Source organism: Stegostoma tigrinum, chromosome 11 (assembly GCF_030684315.1).
Source record: "Stegostoma tigrinum isolate sSteTig4 chromosome 11, sSteTig4.hap1, whole genome shotgun sequence".
Classification (NCBI taxonomy): Eukaryota; Metazoa; Chordata; class Chondrichthyes; order Orectolobiformes; family Stegostomatidae; genus Stegostoma; species Stegostoma tigrinum.
In genome coordinates this window covers 63,745,207-63,766,269 of record NC_081364.1, presented here as the reverse complement: position 1 = coordinate 63,766,269, position 21,063 = coordinate 63,745,207, and the positions used below count along the sequence as shown (strand labels likewise).

The 21,063-nt window shown below is 38.8% G+C and overlaps 1 protein-coding gene across 6 annotated transcripts in view; it reads left to right on the top strand.

The window, feature by feature from the left end:
- Nucleotides 1-21,063, top strand: part of dock3 (dedicator of cytokinesis 3) — a 1,242,443-nt gene that overhangs the window by 830,899 nt on the left and 390,481 nt on the right. For all 6 annotated transcript variants that reach the window (XM_059649508.1, XM_059649506.1, XM_059649505.1 and 3 more), the window contains one exon: nucleotides 7,531-7,612. In XM_059649508.1, coding sequence (XP_059505491.1) covers nucleotides 7,531-7,612 — 82 coding nt within the window. The remainder of the gene's footprint in view (nucleotides 1-7,530; nucleotides 7,613-21,063) is intronic.

The following is a 21,063-nucleotide window of genomic DNA, read 5'->3' as shown; positions in this document are numbered from 1 at the left end:
CTTTCTATTCACGCTGACAAAGAAGGACATCAGTTTAACTGGGACAAAGTATCAGTACTAGCACAAGCAAAACAGAGACAAGCTTGAAAATTCCAACCACTGGTACCATAAACAGCTTATATGGGACTCTATAACCAATTCAAGTGACAGGAAAAGTGGATTTTTATCCCCCCAACACCATCACTGTTCTTAAAGAATCATGCCAGTGTCTCCAAACGATTGACATCAAATCTTTTTAGAGTATCACTTATCTTGCCTAAGCGAGGTGTAACTTGGTATAACTCTGGAAGACCACCCTCATCACTCTGTGGGGAGAAAGGGCATGGTACCCATACAGGTTTCCAGTTTCAGCGACAAACATGTTTATCTCCAACCAAAAAACCTATAGGTGTCTTTAAACCTGCAGCTGCCATAGACCGTGGCCCAACTGGAGGAGCTCTATGTGACTCATGTCAAAGGTGAATATTAGCGAGTTGGAGGCGAGCCAGAGTAGGCTGTTTGTTTCTACTCTTGTCAAGTATAGGGCAACTCTCGGTAAGGGTGACAGTGATGTGGGGTGTTGTGACTGAAGTAAAGATTCCTTAGCACTGGACTCCATCCCATCACTGAGTGGAAGTCTGGGAATATCTGCAGATGTCTTTGGAATAAAATGTCATCCGACAGCCAAGTCTATATATCTCTGTCAGAAGTGCTCATGAGGAAGAAAGCAAGTTAAGAATTTGTGTCAGTTACTGGGCACTCAGCTCCAAAACACACAAGGATGCTTACCCTGTAGCTAAAATTGAGGAAACAACAAAAGTTCTCCTAAGTGTAGTTATTTATACAGTCTCAATTTGACCAATTGTTATTATCAGCTGTTATAATCAGCATCACTGAACAAGGCATTGATAGATCAGCATTTGGAATCAGCATCAGGGACTTGACGAATACATGAGAGTACTGCTAGGGCTCTGTAATGCCACTATAACTCCTTAATTGTGATGCGTGAAGTTTTTGGTGACCTTAGTTTCAAGTCTGTCCTTATGTATCTGGCTGATATATTCAGACTGATATTCAAGGACACTCTTGAAAGACTAGACACTATCTCCACCACCTCATGTTGCAAATTAGCTTAAAAATCAAACCAGCGAAGTGCCAACTTCTCCAGACAAGAGGGTGGTACTTTGGGTACTTCGTTGCCAAGCAAGGTATTACTCCTGGTGATGAAAAAATCCAATCAGTAGAGGAGCAGCCCTGGGCTAAGATTGAGAAGGATCAGCCTGGATTACTGTTGCCATCAAGTTAGTGCAGGAGGTTCATGACAGGCTATGCATAGTTGACTGTCCTATTCTATGAATTTTTTTAAGGAAATCAAAGAATGTTGCAGAAATGGTTGGGAAAGGATGTACAAGGTATGAATTTTCAGAGAGCAATACACAATGTTGACCCCAGCGTGTGAAGACTCCTTTTGCAGTCAGAAGTTTATCCTGTCCATCGCCACTTAGATTTCCATGAACCTTTCATTCTGGAAACTGACAACAGTTTCATTGGCCTAAAAGTGGTGCTGTCGAAGGGTCAAAGGCAGAGAGGAGCAGACATCACTTGTTCCAGTCAGAGTCTCAAGCTCAATGAGAGGATCATGGAAAATTATTCCAGTAGCTGATCCCATGCCCATGCTGCAAATAAGAGCCAGCATCCCCAAATCCTTATGCTTTTCAAACTAAGATTCAGTAGCCTGTCACTTCTGTGCCTATGACTGAGGTCTACACCAGGTCCAGATAGGTGGATCCAAGTGCAGTTTCACCTTTGCCATCTATCTTGAAAGAAGTCCTCAGGCAGCTCCAAGTGAATGCTGTGAACGTCAGTAGACTGCGCTACTACTGGAAGACCCAACATCCATCATATCACGCTGGTTGATGTTGGTGTCCCTATCGGCATAGAAACTGCTGAGGTGCTGAAGGAGGATGGAGACCTTTAATGGCTGATTCATGACAAGGTGAAAGAGATGAAGCAACTCATCCTTCCTGACAGTCTCACATGTTTGAAGCAGTTTGCAATCAGACAAAACCAAGCGATGAGTGCCCTGACCAGAGAGTGACGTTACTGACTCAGAGCATCTGCTGATATTGATGACTAGTATCATAATTGAGAGAGGCGTAATTTCCCAAAGGAGAGAAACATATTCACCCCAACACAGGATTCCTGGTCACCAAGTGATCTCCAGATGTTCTTACAATGGATTTTGACTTCATTAGTAATTATACTGAGCATGTTATTGCACTCAGATGTCTTCACCAGGTTCATGCAGGTCATTCTTATCCATGACCAATAAGACCTCAACTGTAGCCAGAGTATTAGTACATGATTGTTTTGTCTGTTTCAGAACTCTATGTTGGATTCACAGTAATTAAGTGCACTTTCAAGAAAGAGACCATATAAGGTCTTAGCAAAATTTTTTATGGCATTGTTAAGAGCTGCACTACCTTCCATCATCCAGAGGATAATGGACAGTGTGAACAATTCAGCCATCAGACTGCAGCTATTGTGTGCTTTGTCTAGTTGCTAGAATGCCAAGACTCAAACAGTGACATGTTTAAATGAACATCCGGGAACAGGTGATGATGGTGAGGGAGGGTACTAAATTGGGCAACTGGAGCAGATGGTGACAGTGAAGCAACCAACTATGCAGAGCAGCTGGAGCAGTCAAATGGACCCTCACTGGAGGGAATGTCTTTGGGAGAAGAAAACCTCAGAGGTATAAAGATCAAATACAAAGGATTTCTTTGTCCAGATGCAAACCAGATAATTCCAAAAGAATACTTATTTTAAATTGTCACTTTCCTTCATTTTTCAATAACTTAATGCCTGTGGAATAAAGAAACCTTGCTTTGTGAACTTTTGACCATTTTGTGTTCAAATTTCATGTTACATATAGTTCATCTAATTTTCTAAAGGTATGCCTTACAGTTTAAAATATTCAGAATTAGCTCTGAAGTTGTTACTTGTTTCTGATTGTAGTTCCTGTCGCTATGGCTTAATACGTGAAATTGCCAATGGTATAGCCAATGACAATAAAGTGATTTTGACTGTGGAATTAATTCGGACTGAAAATCTTATATCAATATTTTATGACATTGTTAGCAGAAGTATCTTGGGTACACCTCTCCTTTGAGATGTGCAGTCCTTTATCCAATAGTACACTTGCTTGTGGAATGTGAAGTATGAATTTGGCTGTTACTGACCTTATGTGGTATATCTATATTTTATTTTGGAAATAATTGGGAATTGAGTGAAATTTGTTGTAAAAACATAAAATGCAAGGGAAACGTAGCAGATCTGGTAGAGAGAGAAAAACAGACTTAACATTTTGGATCCAATGAAAATTGTACCCATCTTGATAACATTTTTGGACTTCTGTTCAAACTCCTTTCCATAATGGTCAATGCTATATATTCACTAAACCAGCAAAACTTGGGCCACTTATTAAAGATGTAATTTTCAAACATAGGTTAAAGAAATTTGGTATATGAAATAATGAAGCATGGTAATGTGAATCAGGGCAATAAATACAAATAGAAACAGGTATCCCATTAAAAAAGCATTTATTAATCCACAGTGTTTACCCACATTCTATAATTAATCTGATTTTAAATGGTAAAAATTACTTTTAAGTATGTACAGGATCATTTATGTAAGCTTTTATGTCATCTGCTGAATTATCTCCTATTGAGGCTTAGTATCAAATTTTAATTTGCCAGCATGTGTAAAACAATTTATAACTGTAAAACCTCTAGGCCAGTCTTTCCAATGGGTGGCAATCTCATGCAGATTGCCCCTCATTTGAAAATCTGACTGAGAGGTTTTACTGTTGTAAACTGTTTAACAAGTGTGTTAACTCATGCAGATAGCCACTCCATCTCTTTTTCTTGAAAAAGAAAAGGAGAGAGCTCTGAATTTCTGACAGGAGAATCATTCTGGGCTCCCTCAGGAATATGGAGCTGTACTTCCCTTCTGACAGTTCTTTTGTATTGCAAAACAGCCACAGGAAGGAAAACACCCTATTTTCACAGAAGTTAGTACATACTGTCTGGAATTCAAAGGTCGAGAAACACAGACAGCCACTTTGAACAGCTATTGTAAATGGCAAATCTGTAAAATGTGAGAGGTTAGGATCTAGATTGTATAGGTGGGTGGGGTGCCAGGTAAATAGAGTACCAGATGGAGGAGAAGGTGAAGGGGCAGTGAAGAGGGATCAGGTCTGGAAAAGGAAGAAAGAGAGTGTTCGGTCCAGAGTGATTGGAGAATGCAATGTATCAGACCTGTAGGGGCGCAGGGATCCCAGAAATTTCAGGACAGTGTTTATGAGATGTAAATGGCTAGTGGAGATGTAGTTGCAGTGTGTATGAAATAAACATGGGTTCAGCCGGATAGATACTCAGGAATTAGACTAAGTATATGAAGTATCTCCATAGAGGATGTATTCCAGTCACCAGTCACCCTTTATTTACACATGCAAAGTCTTTTACACTGATCCAGCTTCCACAGGGGGAGTGTTCTGTATAAATCTGTCAGCCAAGGCTCCCTAATTGGGGCTGTTAATCTGGGCCAACATGGGAACTCATTTTATGAGGGCCACCTGGCTGACCTCTGTATAATCACTACATATCTCCCCCTCTGAGTCCAAGGACGTAGGCCAGTTCTTTTTATTTTTGAAACTCTTTCTAGAGCGTTTTAGCATTGGATCAGGTTCCCCTAACTCTGCTTGTGGTGCAGGCAGCGTGTAACGCACTGTAGCTCGCCTTTTGCATCTGGAGTGTCTCGAAAAAAATGCATTCATTCTCCTCTTCAGGTAACAAAGGTATCGAAGTGCCAATATCTGTTGTGTCCATCTCAGATTCCAAGGCATTATCAACCCCTTGGAGAATGAGAACCCACAGGTTCTGGGAGTCCAGGGTTGATCTGGCCATTCTCACAAATATGGCAGAAGCTGCTAACGGTAATTTTTGTCCTTGTTGGCACTCTGGACACTGCCCCACCAACTATGTCGATATCCAGTACTGGTCAGCAGACATAACTTCCCGGCAATATCTTCATTTTGGAGACACCTGGATGACCCGAGTCGAGTTCAGCCAGTATCTGGCGGTGATCTTTGCTTGGGACATTCATTCTTGCTCCCCACAACAATATGCCATTCTGTATTCTGATATGGTCTCTGAGTCCAGAAAGCTTTCAGTTCTGTTTGTGACCATCCTTTGGTTTCCCCCCATCACCACCAGCCCTTTCAATTTTGCCAGGATCAGATCTTTCTGCGTCCAAGATCTGATATCATCAGCTACAACTAGAAGCGTGTCCAGAAAATTTAAAACCACTGCGGACTCTTCCAGTGGCAGTACCACAGGCAACGTACACGCCAACAGGAAGCAACTTAATCTGACAGCATTTGCTGCTTGGCCCTCTCAGACTATGATCCGGCTTATAATTATATGCACATAATATTAGACCCTACCATTGTATTCGGCACCGCCTTGCCCTCTTTACCTAGAAGGGATTTGTGCTCCATTATTTGACCCTATTACTAACTTCACTCAGGCAGCCATTTTCTGATCGAAAAATATTGAGCCAATCTAGACAAATCTTTTTCAACCAGTTCACCCCACCAAACTTACATCTGAACCTTTTGCGATAACCAATGATAATGGAACCAGCTGCTTCTCATAAGAGACCAGAACCAGGGTTGTAGCCTTAATCTGTAAAGGGTCCCCAGTATAGATTCTCAGTCTAGCTAAGGATTTGCGCAAACTTAAGGGTTGGAGTCCAGAGTGAATTTTGTTGAAGACTGATTTTGCAATCTGTGCTAGTAGCTACCTCCATTAGAACCTGGTGGCTGTTTAACTAGTGAGTTATTTTGAGTGGTTCTGATTTGGATTTTGCAAAGCAAAAAGCGGTTTAATTGCTCCAACCAAATTTCAGTGGACTTTCTAGTATGTGCACTCTCCTGGATACTGGCCTATGAGTTTTCTTACTCCATTTAGTTCTAGCAGGATTCTTGCTGTATTGGGTTTGCATACCAGCAGCAACTACAAATGGCTTGCGGTCCAGATCCTGATGAAAATTTTAACCATTTGGCCGCAGCTTGGCTTTGTTTAATGGTTTTGATATGGGCAGACGTAGAATCCTTCTGTTCAGGATCTGTGCTGAGTGAAGCAATGCAATTGCCTTCACTCAAGTGGTGTTCCCCAAGGTCAGTCAGACTGGTGAGTGTGTCCACTTCCATCCGAATACTCTGCAACTCATACTCCACTTGCCTCATTTTCTGATGATAATGCCAGTTGTCGTCCAGTTGAGATTCAGCTACTTAATGCTTTTGCGTGGTTACATCTTTAATCCCAGTCTTGTCACCACTGAAATAATGCCACAGAGGCTAGGGCCCCATTGCCAAGAGTCCTTGACACTGATCCAGCTGTCAAAGTGAACAGACTCCTGTTTATATCTATCAGCCAGGGCTCCCTGATTGGATCAGGTTAACAGCCCAAATGAAGGAATTCATATTCAGTGATGTCCATCTGGCTGATCTCATTACAATCACTGCAGTATTTAATAGTTAAACTTTTCTTGAGTAACTATTAATTCCACCAGAACCTTCTGAATTTTTCAGTTTAAATGGAGACTTTTGGAGTTCCAGGCATACAGGAATTACCATTTGGAATCTACAATTCCCTGTTAGTTCCTTCAGAGCCTGCTATGATGGGATTTCCACAGGGTCCCCATGTACAACATTTATCTATACATATCAAAAATTAGGTTCAAACTCTTCTAATGTGCATCTGTTTATTGTCATTGTACCCAAGCTAACCAGCTTAATTTTTGAGATTCCTCAAAGGTTTCCAAATAATTGCAATTATCAGAAACATGTGACAGTGCTTAATTAATCTAGATGCCTGGCTAGATTTGAACACACCTTAAACATGATCTTATAGCAAGATGAACATTGTGGGAAATCACTGTGCTGAATGTAATATGTACTTAAACTTGTGTAATCTTTTGTACAAATTAATTTGTGCTATTCAAGAAACCAATTGGTGAAGGATAGAAGTGAAGTCAATCTTTTATACACTTAGTATTAGCTATTTAATTACACAGTGCAAGCACACATCACCTAACCCAACAACTGAAGTTTAAGTCTGTGAATTTTTGCGGGAGTTCATGTGAATGCCCAGTTAATGTTAACCTTTGCATAATAAAACAAAATGAATATACGATTAACCATGCTAATTTTGATAGAATCAGAAAACAGGTATACATTATGAAAGTACAAACTCCAGGTTTTATGTCAAGCAGCTCAAAATGTTCTCATGTAATAAAAGTTTACGGACTATATATTTATTTCTGTAACTTGATGTTTCTCACAGTTCAAGAGGAAGTAGTATTTTCCCAATTTCTGGAACTGATTATGGCTGAACAAATCTTTCCCTTAAGCAAACTTGCTTATTTATAAGCTGACACAGATATATTCCCCAAAAATACTCAACTGCATTTTCTTTTCCTTCACAGTGAGAGGTTTATGGTGAGGCTGAATAAGAATGGAATGCCAAGAAATCCTGAGAAAATAGATCGGATGTGCGCACTATTTACGGTAAAATGCCTGTCTGCCATTTCACTGCTTTATTCTTTTCAAATAAGTTCAATTCCTGAAGTTGAAAATGAAATTAAATTCTGTGCTTGAAGATATTGTCATGAAATATTTTTGTTAAATCTTGCATCAAACTTATCAGTTGATTAGAGTATGCTTTTTAATAAACAATCTGGTTTTAGTTCCAGGACAAAAGGAGCTACTTTTCCCTCAACAGTGTTTTCTGCCCTCTGAGGATAATGAAAATGTTAATAAAGAAAGAATTAACATTAAAAAAAAAATGAATGTTGAATCCAAAGTGTCATGGTGGTCTACAAACTAGACATTGACAAATTAAAGAAAATACCTTACTCTTTCATCTTTCCCAGTTATTTTTCTTATTAGGCATGCTGTTAGGTTAGGTGATGTCTGTGATCATACTGGCTACAATACTAGCATTCATCTCTAAATGTGGAAAACTTTCCAGTATGCCCTATCCATAAAAAGCAGAACAAATCAAATCTGGCCATTTATTGTCCCAATCTATATAAGCAAAGTGATGGATAGCGTCGTTAACTATACTACCATGTGGTACCTGCACAGCAACAACCTGTTTATTGATGCTCAGTCCAGATTCTACCAGGGTCACTCAGCTCCTCACCTTATTTCAGTTTAGTCCAAACATGGACAAACCAGCTGAATTTAACAGGTGTGCTGAGGCTGACTGCCCAAGACATCAAGGTAGGATTTGACTGAAAGAACTGTTGCGGGTAAATCACCAAAAGTTACCTTATATTCGGCTACTTATTAAGAAATCTCACAGTCAATCAAATACTGACACAATAATTTAAATTTTATTCAGACACCTCAAGTAAACAAGAATAAGCCTGTCACCCATCATAGCCATTGCCCAATTAATGGTGAAATCTGACCAGGATTTTAACCAATAGTAATCTGTCTCTGGAGGTTTTCATAGTTCAGTCCCTCTGCAGTATTGTTCTTCAAAGTTCTGTCATTGAATTGTTCTTTTGTTGGATTCTTATACCCTCTTCTGTCTTTCAAGTTTGTAGTGTGGGATTATTGCTATCTGATAGATTCTTTCATCCCCAACATTAATTGTACTTTCAGAACTCTCAAGTTTGCAGCTTGCCTTATGATCAAAAGTAACTCCTTTGTCCCTTGTTACATCTGGGGTTAACTGCTTAAAACACAGCATTTTCCTGCAATTAACCCACTTATTTCAGAACGTTGCTTCTAATTGCCAATTTATCACAAAGCAGCTGAAAATCATATAAGTGTTATCTCCTCTTTCCCAGGAGACAGCTTGTTTACAGTGTTTCTGTAGCTGCTTCTTCTCAGCAATAGTTAATTCACATGTTGCTGTAACTCCTTTTGTAACAGTTTCTCACTGTCCCTTTTATCTCAAGAAATAGTTCCAAAAAGATTGATCCTGCTTCTTTCAATATGGTAGAAATATGGAACATGTTGCTTGAGAGGGTGTTAGAGACAGATATTCTCACGATATTTAAGAACCGTCTTGAGAGTACTTAAAAATGCCAGCGTGTAGTAGACTCTGGACCACATGCACATAAGTGGAATTACTGTAGTTTGGTGTTTGATCAGGCTGATCTGATAATCCTGAACTCCACTCTCCCGCTTTTTCCCTATAACCCTTGATACCCTTTCTGATTAAACCTCTGTCTGTCTCTCAGCCTTGCATATACTTAACAACCCAGCCTCCACAGCTCTTTGCAGTACAGAATCCCAAATTCACTGCCCTCTGACAAAAGAAATTCCTTCTCTTCTCTGTCATAAATGGTTGACCCCTTATGCCCTCCCTTCCTAGACTCTCCCATAAGGGGAAACAACCTTTCTGCATCTACTCTATTGTTAAGATTTGATAGTGGATTCAGTGGGATGTAACAAAAAATCTCTGTGGGATAAGTGTTCTAAATTAATACATTTATTAATGGAAATATATATATGAAGTGGATATTAATCAGTAAATATATATTAAGCAGCAAACGTGTATTGTACAATAAAAATATAAAGCAGTAAATGTATATCGACAAGTGAGCAGCATCGATCTTGCAGCTGCTCCTGGAATCGTAGGCCTAAAGATTTATTATGTTTTTTTTACAGTTCTACAGTTATTATAGTTATTATAATTTAATAATATAAAATTTTTCAGTTTTGCTTTATGAACATTAAAAAAAATCAAAAACTTTTTTTCAAACTCTTTTTTAAGAGCCTACAGTGAACAGCTAAGTTTTCTTTTAATTCTTAATTCAGAAAGTCTATATGTGTTTGAGTTTTTTTTAACATTGCAGATGCCTTTTTTTAAAAATCTAAACGGTTTTTTTTAAAGAGAGTCCTACACGTCAGTCAGCTCCAGGGAATTTTTTTTTCCTTAGAGGAGTTTATTGAAGAGGAATCGTTTTTATTCAATTAATCAGCTAAGTGGGTGATTTTAATGTTATTTTTATTTGGTTGACATATATATTTTTAATATTTTTCCATTTTGACATTATTTTCGATAGGTAATGAAAGGTAGTTTATTTTATGTGTAAAGTGTTATTGAAACATCCGTTTTGTTTAGGCTTAATGTTATTAGGGCGTACATAAGGTACAGTGTGAGATGGCCAGTAGATTTAGAAAAGGTATTACCCAGCAGGATAAGTCAGATAGATGGGTGGCTGTCAGGAAAAGTAAGAAGGTGGTTCAAAAGTCTCCAGTGGCTATTCCTGTATCAAATAGATACTGTACAAGTCTCATGACCTTCTAGCCATTGGGAACTCAGGTGGGGAACTCAAGGATCCTCGCACCATTCATGAATCCTGATCGTGAAGACCAACAACATGCTTTGACAACCGGTCTCACTGCCCTCTTAAGTCACACATTCCAGGCAGAAGTAAAGTCTAATGAATGTCCCTGATATCAGTACTGTTCTGAATCTAAGATTACATGCTATATAATCATTTTGTGAAATTTCCTTGATTTTCCAGACATTCTAATATATAGAAAAACATCTCTAGGTGGCTCCTAGAGTGACTGCCTAAGAGGATAGACAACCTCTCAGTCTAAACATGCTGTTTTTCCTTTAGGCCTGTATTTTATGTACTTTTCAACTTAATTTCAATTGCTCATTGTCACATTCAATTAACATTTAACGATTAACACTTAATGATCTGCTTTAAAAATGTCATTTTAATCCTACCACTGCAACTATCAAGTCCCCTGAGAATCTTGTCTATTTTGATAAGGTTGCCCTTCACGCTTCTCAACTCCCATTGAGTACAGGCTTCAGCTACTTAAAATCTTTCAAAGACAGTCCCTCCAAACCTGATGTTAGCTTTGTGCACCTTCTCTGGACTATTTCCATTGTAAATATATCTTTTCTCAGATATCTTTACTATCAGGAATAAAGAAGAGAACTTACGTGAGATGCAGAGGATGTGGGAGGAGTTTTAAATCAATTATTTGGCTCCATATTTACAACTGAAAGGAACAAAGTCAATATGGTAATCCAGGAGAAGTAGTGTGAAATATTGGACAAAATATTCATAATAAGGGACAGTGCATATATTGCCAGGACCAGATGCATTGTTTCCGAGGATGTTGAAGGAGGTCAGGGAAGAAATAGCAAATGCTCTGAGGATTATTTTCCAATCTGCATTAGACAGACACAAGTGAGCTGTCTTAGGACTGGAGCAATGCAAGTGTAGTTCTATTGCTTAAGAAATGCCAAACAATTATAAGCCGGTTGACCTTATTTTGGTGCAGGGCAAATTATTCAAATCAGCCCTGAGAGATCGGATAAACTGTATCTTAGAAAGGCATGGACTAGTGTCTGGCATAGTTAGCATGTCTTTATTAAACGAAGATCAAACCTTGCAAGTTTGATTGAATTCTTTGGGAAAGTGACAAAAAGGATTGATAAGAGTAGTGTGCTGAAAGTTGTCTTTATATTTTATAGTAAGGCATTTGACAATGCCCTAAATGGCAGTTTTGTCAAAAAAGTAAAATACAGGGCAATGTGTGGAATTGGACCCAAAGTTGGCTTACTTACTGGAAGTAAAGGATAATGGTCAATGGCTGCCCTTATGACTGGAAAGCTGTTTGAAGTGGTGATCCACAGTCTCAGTGTTGGGACCCCTGCTCTTTATTTTGCACATTAATAATTTAGACTTGAATCTGGGGGAAACAATGGGAAGTTTGCATGTAACACAAGACTTAGCCTGTGTGATGGATATTGTCGCTGTAAATTCCAAAATGATATAGAAGGTTTGGAGGAGTGGGCGGGAAAGTGGTAGATGGAGTTCAATGCTGCTAAGTGTGAGGTAATACATTAAGGGAGGTCAGACAGTAAAAGGAAATACAGAATAAATGGGACTGCACTGAGAGGGGCGGGTGAAGTGAGTGAACTTGTAATGCAAATACACATGTCCCTAAAGATAGCAGTACAGGTAGGCTCAGTTGAAAAGAATGCTTGTGGCATTCTCTCCTTCATTGTCAGAGGTATAGACACTGGTGGACTCACAACTGGAGTATTGCGTGCAATCCTGTTTACCATATTACAAGAAGTACTTAATTGCCCTGGAGAGAGTGCAGAGAAGATTTACTAGGATGTTGGCAGGGCTGGAGAATTGTAGCTACAAGGAAAGATTGGAGGGGTTGGAATTATTTTTCTTGGATCAGAGAGGCAGAAGGGCAACATGATTGAGCTGTACAAAATTACAAGGGAAAGAGATAGAGTAGACAGGGGTAATAAAATGTGAGGCTGGATGAACACAGCAGGCCCAGCAGCATCTCTTCAAATGAAGGGTCCAGGCCCGAAACGTCAGCTTTTGTGCTCCTGAGATGCTGCTGGGCCTGCTGTGTTCATCCAGCTTCACACTTTATTATCTTGGATTCTCCAGCATCTGCAGTTCCCATTATCACAGAGTAGACAGGGGAACCTGTTTACCTTGGTAGAATTCTAAGCCAGGGGTCATACATTCAAGCTAAGTGGTAGAAGGACTAAAGGGGATTTGAGGAAAAACATTTTTAAGCAGAGGGCTATGGGTGTCTGGAATTCGCTGCCTGACTGGTGGCGGAGACAGAGACCGTAAACTCTTTTTAAAAGTACCTGGATCTGTACCATGAGTGCTGTAAGCTGCATGACTATGGGCAATGTGCAGAAAGAAAGGTATATAAAGGGTATCTGGGTATCTTTCAGTTGGCATGGACAAAATGGCTGAACAGTCCCTTTCTGTGCTATATTATTTCCATGGTTCTGTAGTTCAATAAGGGGTCTAAAACAGATCACGATATTACAGCTGTGGTCTGACTAGTGCCTTGTATAGTTTTAGAAAATCTTTCCGACTTATATATTCTATTCCTTTGAAATAAAGGCCTACGTTCCATTTACCTTCCCTATTACCTGCTGAAGTTGATGATGTATTTTCAATAAACTGCTCTTTTTCCCACTACCTATGTTTATCCACTCACATAGCAATCCTATATTGTTCAAGTTCTTTTTCTTCCCTCCTGCATGTGATCACTATGATATGCAGACTTTGGTGTATTAATATCAATGCAACATTTCTTTGTCTTGGACTTCAATCCAGCATTTGTTCATTTTTCTGGTCATCGATTCAGTTCAGAATAAAGTACTTGTTTTGGGAGGTTTGATTTATTTATTTGGTACACACAACTTAGGTTGAATTTTGATGACCATAGTTTCAGTAACGGTGGAGTTAGATCTGTCGGAAATCATTGCTCAGTAATTTCCAGACTATGATCTTCTACCTATTACATGTCTATCAAGCAACAATACATGTTCTAAAAGCACAGCACTAAGTTGCAGTCATTTTGTTGGACAGCAATGCTACATATTTCCAATCCATGGCATTCTGACTTTTTGGATTATTGCTTTGAATATACAAAAACTTCTTACATATCATGCACCCTCAAGTAGAAGGTAAAACTGTCCAGTGTTATGTTCAAATTCAACTCCATGACCAGAAAGTTGTTAGGTCCAGGAGACAGATTACGCTTTTGGTCATTTTCCCTAATTTCTTTTTAGGTATCTGAAATTCAGTCTAATAATATGCCTATAAAACACAGTAGGTCGTTTTATGGTGTTACAAGTTCTGTACTAATGCTAGATGATTGTCAAAAATAGAAATTTCATACTTCTATTAGTTACAATCATTCTGATCTGGACAGTTTGGTACTTGGGTTATGTCTCAGGGCACTCTAAACCTAATATTTGTATCCTTATAATAATTATTCCATATCTTTTCATATTACTTCAGTATTTACTGCTTACACCTGTGACTCTCAGGAAGGAGAGTCTTCACATCAGTAAGGCTCATAATTTAAAAAATTATGTGGTGTGACTGCTGGACTTTCTGTCTGGATCATCATACCCCTGTAGTTGGTATGAAACTTGTTTTTTTTAATGACTGTGTTGTTTTATGAATGAGGATCAGCTTTTAACTTCTTTGCTTTTAAAAGATTCATTTCCCAATGCTTTTTTAAGATCTACCTGTCATCCAGTTGGTAAATTAATGTACGAACCTATCGTTGACTACATTGCTGCACTGTCTTCATTCTCTGACTTGGATTATCATCTAGCCCTGAACATATTATACATAGAATCAAGGAGCAGGAGTAAGCCACCAAAACCTTTTTAGCCTGGTCTACCATTTAATTAGATCATGAATGATTTGATTGTAACTTAAAATCCGCATTTATACTACCTTTCATAATCTTTCACCTCCTTGATGCCAAGAACCTGTCCACTACTGCCTTAAAAAATATTCAAAAATTCTGCTTCCATGTTTTCAGGAACAGAACTCCAAAGGCTCTGAATTCTCTAATAATAAAACCTTCATCTCATCTCTGTTCCTAGTCCCAAAAGAGAAACTATTCTCTTCACATCTACCCTGTGGAGATCTTTCAGGATCTCATGTGTTTCAAATGGTGTCCAACAACTTGATAAAAACCTGGAAACTCAGGTACAGGTTACAGTGGTTTACTCAACTGAATGCAAGCAGACTCAGCTGCAACAGTCTAAAACTAATTTCTGCAAAAACCCACAAATTTTGTACAGTTCACATCATGTACCTAATTTCATCTGGTGCATTTACAATCCATATCTTTACCAGATGTCCCAGGGTTAGTTTACTCATATCTCCTATAATGTATATAGATATGTAGTGCATACTGACATTGTTTGTGTCCACCCCGGGCCTTCCATTATTCTGTTTATTGTGCAGGAAGCAAGCTATTTCCTGCTTCTATCACCCACTCCCTGGCCTGGCTTTTTGGCACCTACTGACATATATTTTACTGGTTCAGATATTGTGTCAGATTTTCCTTAATGTCTTCCTTTGCCTGTATAGTATTTGTTTCTCTATTATATGTTTCCACCAGTTCTACCTTTCCCACACTTGCCAATACCTGTGGGTATGAATAAACTGCATTGTTTATGCACGGTTATAGGACAGGATTAATTGTTCCCGTATGGGTACTTCTTTTGTGATATGGTAATACAGTAGCTCCCTGTATGCAGATAGCCAAATGAGTTGGTCCATTTTTGCTTACATTTCTTACATTGCATAATTGACTGTTGTATTAAACCTGCACCTTGCTTCTTCTGTCTTAATATATTGTATGTGGATACACTACCAAAGAGGCATCTCGGTTCAAGCTACCTAAAGTTGTATTTATTATATTACTTTCTATCTAGTACATATGATTTTACTTTATGATACCTTACATAATAACTTCCCCAATTACCCTAACATTCCCTAATCTCTATAATAATTGATGTTGATTGTGGTATAACTGGGATTGCCAGCTCAATACCAATTAACACATTGTTATTGATAATACATCCAGCAATAGTATTATATATATATGTATGTTAAGTCCTTGATTGGCAGCCAGTCAGGCCATGCTGTCTGCACTGTGACAGGATCTGAAGTGGTACCTCATCTATATGAATTTATTTCAGGTTTTTCTTTGTTTTCTCAATTATCCATGATCCATTGGTGCTGCAGACATCATCCTTTATCTCATTGTTTGAGACATTTTTCTAAACATTAATAATTGCTGATAGTCCATGCATTACTCTTTTGTACAGTGGCCAAGTTCTGAATTACCTATCTCAGTGTTTGGTCCATGCCCAGCTGTCTCTCCTGAATCCTTTGTTCCTTTGCCAGAATTTACTTAAGTTGAGACCTTAAAATCCAAATCTTTTGGTCACTGTTGTCAAATCAGTTGAATTTACACCTAAGATTCCTATGTTGAATGTTGTGGTGGCCAGTCTGCATTTCTGTTGACTTATTCCCTAAGCGAAGGGTACAGTGATTAGCTGCCCTATACTGTTAAACATTCAACCTGTGTTGTCACTCGTTTTTTTCCAAAGATGCATACTGTGCTCATGTGTAACTTCTTGAAAGAATAGCTAGGAAGGAAAGCATGGTTGGATATGGATGGAATAAGTATGATAACAAAAAATGATTTTCAATCAAAAGATTGAATCCAAATGGGTAATGGTGGGAAGTAAAAAGGGGAAGAAGACAGCATTGGGAGTTTATTACAGGCTCTTTAACTGTAGCTATTTAGTAGGACTGAGAGTAAATCAGGAGATAACCGGGTCCTGTTAAAAATGCAGTACATTAATTATAAGTGACTTTAGTCTGTATGTAGATTGGGATAATCAGATTGACAGAGGTAACCACAAGGAAAAATTCATTGCACATGCCTGGACAGTTTTCTAGATTCAACCAGGAATCAGGCTATTTTGGATCTGGTGAAGTGAAAGATGTCAGAGTAAATGATCCCCGAACGACCATACATGACACAAATAAGCATTCAGTCTGAGAGGGAGGAATTTATGTTGGAAACAACTGTGCTAAGGATAAATAAGGAGAATTACAAAAGAATGAGGGCAGACCTAGCTGGAGTGGGTTGAGAAAGGAGTTTGGCAGCAAAGACAATTGAGAAAAAAATGGCAGATGTTTTAGAAAATATTCAATGGCTCACATTGAACATCTCACTGAGAAAGAAGGATTCCAGGAAAGAGATAAGGTACCCAAAGAACATAGAACAGTACAGCTCAGTACAGGCCCTTCAGCCCATGTTCTTGTGCTGATCTATTATCCTACTAAGATCAAACTACCATGCATACCAGACATTTTACTATCCTCCATGTGCTCATCCAAGGGTCGCTTAAAAGCCTCAAAGTGTCTGACTCCACCTCCACTGCCAGCAGCACCTTCCACACACCCACCACCCTCTTTGTAAAGAACCTACCTCTGACATCTCACCTATAACTTCCTCCAATCACCTTAAAATAATGCCCGCTCGTAATAGTCATTTCGCTCTAGGAAAAAGTATCTGACCATCCACCCTAACTATGCCTCATCATCTTGTACATCTCTATCAAGTCATCTTTAATCCTCCTTCACTCCAATGAAAAAAGCCCTAGCTCCCTCAGCCTTTCCTCATAAGATCTGCCAGCCAGTCCAGACAGCATCCTGATAAATCTCCTCTGCACCCTCTCTAAAGCTTCCACATCTTTCCTACAATGTGGTGACCAGTACTGAACAAAATATCCCAAATGTGGTCAACCAGAGTTTTGTAGAGCTGCAGCATAACCTGGCGGCTCTGAAACTCAATTTCCCTGCTAATGAAAGCCAACACACCATACACCTTCTTTACAATTCTATCAATTCGTGTAGCAACTTTGAGGGATCCATGGACGTGGACTCCAAGATCCCTCTGTTACTCCACACTGCCAAGAATTCTGCATTAACCCTGTATTCGGCATTCAAATTCAATCTCCCAAAATGAAAAACTTCACACTTTTCTGGGTTGAATTCCATCTGCCACTTCTTTTCCCAGCTCTACATTCTGTTCATGACCTGTTGCAATCTACAACAGCACTCCACGCTGTCCACAACTCCACCAACCTTTTTGTCATCAGCAAAATTACTAATCCACCCTTCTACTTCCTCATCCAAGATATTTATAAAGATCACAAAGAGCAGAGGTCCCAAAACAGATCCCTGTGGAGCACCACTCATCACTGAGCTAGAGGTTGAATACTTGCAATCTACTACCACCATCTGTCTTCTATTGGACAGCCAGTTTTGTATCCAGACAGCCAAATTTCCCTGAATCCTATGCCTCCTTACTTTCTGAAAGACCCTACCACGTGGAACCTTATTAAATGCCTTGCTATGCTATGGTTAGCAAGAAAATTTAAGGCTATCATCAAATTGAAAGAGAAAAAACACATGATGTAGCATAGATTAGTGCTAAGACAGAGGATTGGGAAAGCTTTAAAAATCAACAAAACAACGAAAAAAGAGAGGGAGAAGATGTACTTTTTCAGTAAATTTATCCAGTCAAGATTGACAGTTCTGAGGAAGGGTCATCAGACCCAAAATATTAACTTCTGATTTTTCTTCACAGATGCTGCCAGACCTGCTGAGCTTTTCCAGCAACTTCTGTTTTTGTTCCTGATTTACAGCATCTGCAGTTCTTTCCGATTTTATAGACCACTTAGAGAATGAGGCAGGTGAAATAATAATGAGGAACTGGGAAACGGCAGAAGAGTTGAATAAATATTTTTCATCAGTTTTCACAAGAGAATAATTGCATTCCAAAATTACTAAATAATCAAGGAACAAACTGAGGAGAGGAAACTAATTCAATAATTACCATTAAGAAAATATACTGGGAAGCTAATAGGATGAAGGAAATAGCTGCAGAGCTAGTGGACGTACTGGCAGTAACCTTCCAAGAATCCTCATCTTCTGGAAATGTCTCAGTGGTTTGGAAAACTACCAAAGTATCATCTCTAAATTAAAAGGAACAAGACAAAAACTAAGTCAACTATCTTAAAAAATCAAAGAAAATGTTAACGTCTGTTATAAAGAATGGAATAGGGAGAATTTAGAAATACGCAATAGGGTCAAGCAGAGTCAGTATAGTTTCATAAAGGGAAAATCATGCCTGAAAAAAAATTAGAAACCTTTGAGAAAGTAACAAACAGGAAAGCAGGAAAAGCAGTGGACATAATATGAGTATATATCTGAATTTCCAGTAGTTGCCACATGTTAGGCTACTTAAGATAACATGGATAGAGGATTGACTACTAATAGAAAATCATGTTTGGAAAAGGGGTGTATTTTTCAAATGGCAACCCATAACTAATGGAGTGCCACGAGGTTCAGTACTGGGACCACAGTTATTTACAATGTATATTAATGATTTGATTGACGAAAATTAAAGGAAACAGCTAAATTTACAGAAGACACAAAAATAGTTGGAAGGCAAGTGGTAAGAATATCACAAAGAGTTTATAAAGGGATCTATACACGTAAAGCGAATAGTTAAAGACTTATTGAAACACAAATGATTTTTAGGAGGCTTGACAGGATACATATGGAGAGTCTAGGGCCAGAGGGCATAATCTCAGAATAAGAGTTCACCCATTTAAGACAGAGATGAAGAGGAATTTTTTTCTGTCAGAATTTGTGGACATCTTTACCACAGATTTCCATAGAGACCAGGTCATTCAATATGTTCAAGGCTGAGATAGATTTTTAAACAGTAAGGATTATGAGGAAAAGGCAGAGAAGTGGAGTTGATTATTATCAGATCAGATATGATCTCATTGATTGGTCAGGCAATCTTAAATGGCCTGCTTCTACTTTGGTCTGAGCCAGATCTACTCGTCAGACCAATATCAGAGAAGTTCATAACAATGCTGTATATTATCATATCAAATTTCATCATCCTTGACCAACAATGGTCCATTTTCTGGTGCCAGGCTGTGTGTCAAATGAGGTCAGTCATTTTTTGTGGTCTTATTATCTTTCCCTTATTCATTGATAATGTTGAAATGGTGGGTGGGATTGTGGCTTCATGTTCTCACAGGCAAAGCTGCCAATTCTTGTTCAGGACACTGGAATTTGACCCTGTCACTTACCATTGATTAGAATGCAGTGCCATATTTTCTTTGGGAGTTCCTGTTTCTCAATGATAGTATCTTCTCCCCAACACCTTCAACCTGACACTGCTCGCCATCAATATGATGAATAACATCCAGCAAACTGTAAGCAAATGACCTCTCAGTCATCACCAGGTGGTCATGGTTAATTCTATAAAATAAAATCAGTTAGCAACAAGCTCAATCTGTGACCAGTGCTTCCAATGACTTTTCCCTTTCATGTATATACAGGCACATATATCACTAATCAAGATCCCTTCCAAAGGTTTTATTCATGTTGACATGAATCCTAGCTCCTTCAGTGTCACCTTTATCATGAGCATATTTCCTACACTGGGACCTCAGCCTGTTCCGTACCTGCCTGTACTTCAGTTTCATGTCTGATCTGATAATCCATAACTTCTTGCGTCAGTCCATGCTGCTGTTTACATGGCTATCTCACAACCATTTAATTCTGTGTCTCACAAGTATTATTTCTTTCACACGGGCCCTATTTCCTAGCTACCAGTTGTTATGAAGTTGAGTAGAGTAATTGTGAAGTGGAAGGCTGAAAGCTAAAATATGTGGCTCCTTTAAGAGATTTGTGCTTTGTCTGTACTAAGAATTTTTTTTTTAAAATTGTATGTCTGTAACAGCAGCTGAAGCTGTCAAAACATAGAGGCTCAAAAAATGAAACAAGTGTATCAAAAAAGCCTTACATGTGGCAGGCAAAACAGCAGTCTCAATTTGATTGTTACGGAAATAGTTGGAACTGTCGATGCTGGAGAATCTAAGATAACAAGTTGCAGAGCTGGAAGAACACAGCAGGCCAAGCAGCATCAGAGGAGCAGGAAAGCTGATGTTTCGGCTCTCGACCCTTCTTCAGAAATGGTGTATTCAGAAAGAAATTCTTTCTGAAGCAGGGTCTAGACCCAAAAAATCAGCTTTCCTGCTCCTCTGATGCTGCTTGACTTGCTGTGTTCATCCATCTTTACACCATGTTTTCTCAGTCTTGTTTTGATGTTGTGACAGCAAGTTTGAATTCAGCCAATTGATAACCTGAAACCAAACTATATTATAAGCGTTTGTCATGTCATTACGGGTGTACAAGACAAGGGAATTTCAAAAATCGGGGAGAGCCAACTGCCATCTAAAAGAGAGAGCCGTCCGCCACCTGCCAGAATTAGCACCATTCATCTCTCAGAGAAACACCGTCTAATGAGACAAAGGTACCACCATATTTTAACTCAAAGTTCTCATTGAAGAAATTATAAAGATAAAACATCCCTGGCTACAGAATTAACAGAAGAAATGCGTTTGTAAAGAGACAGGAGATGACAGAATAATCCTGCAGAAAAATCTGTGCGAACTTGGAGAGATTAAGCAATAATTTATTGTATCTTGTTAATTGAGTGGGACTTGTTTTTAATTTAAACAGCATTCCAGCAGAATTTTCAGAGATAATGGGAACTGCAGATGC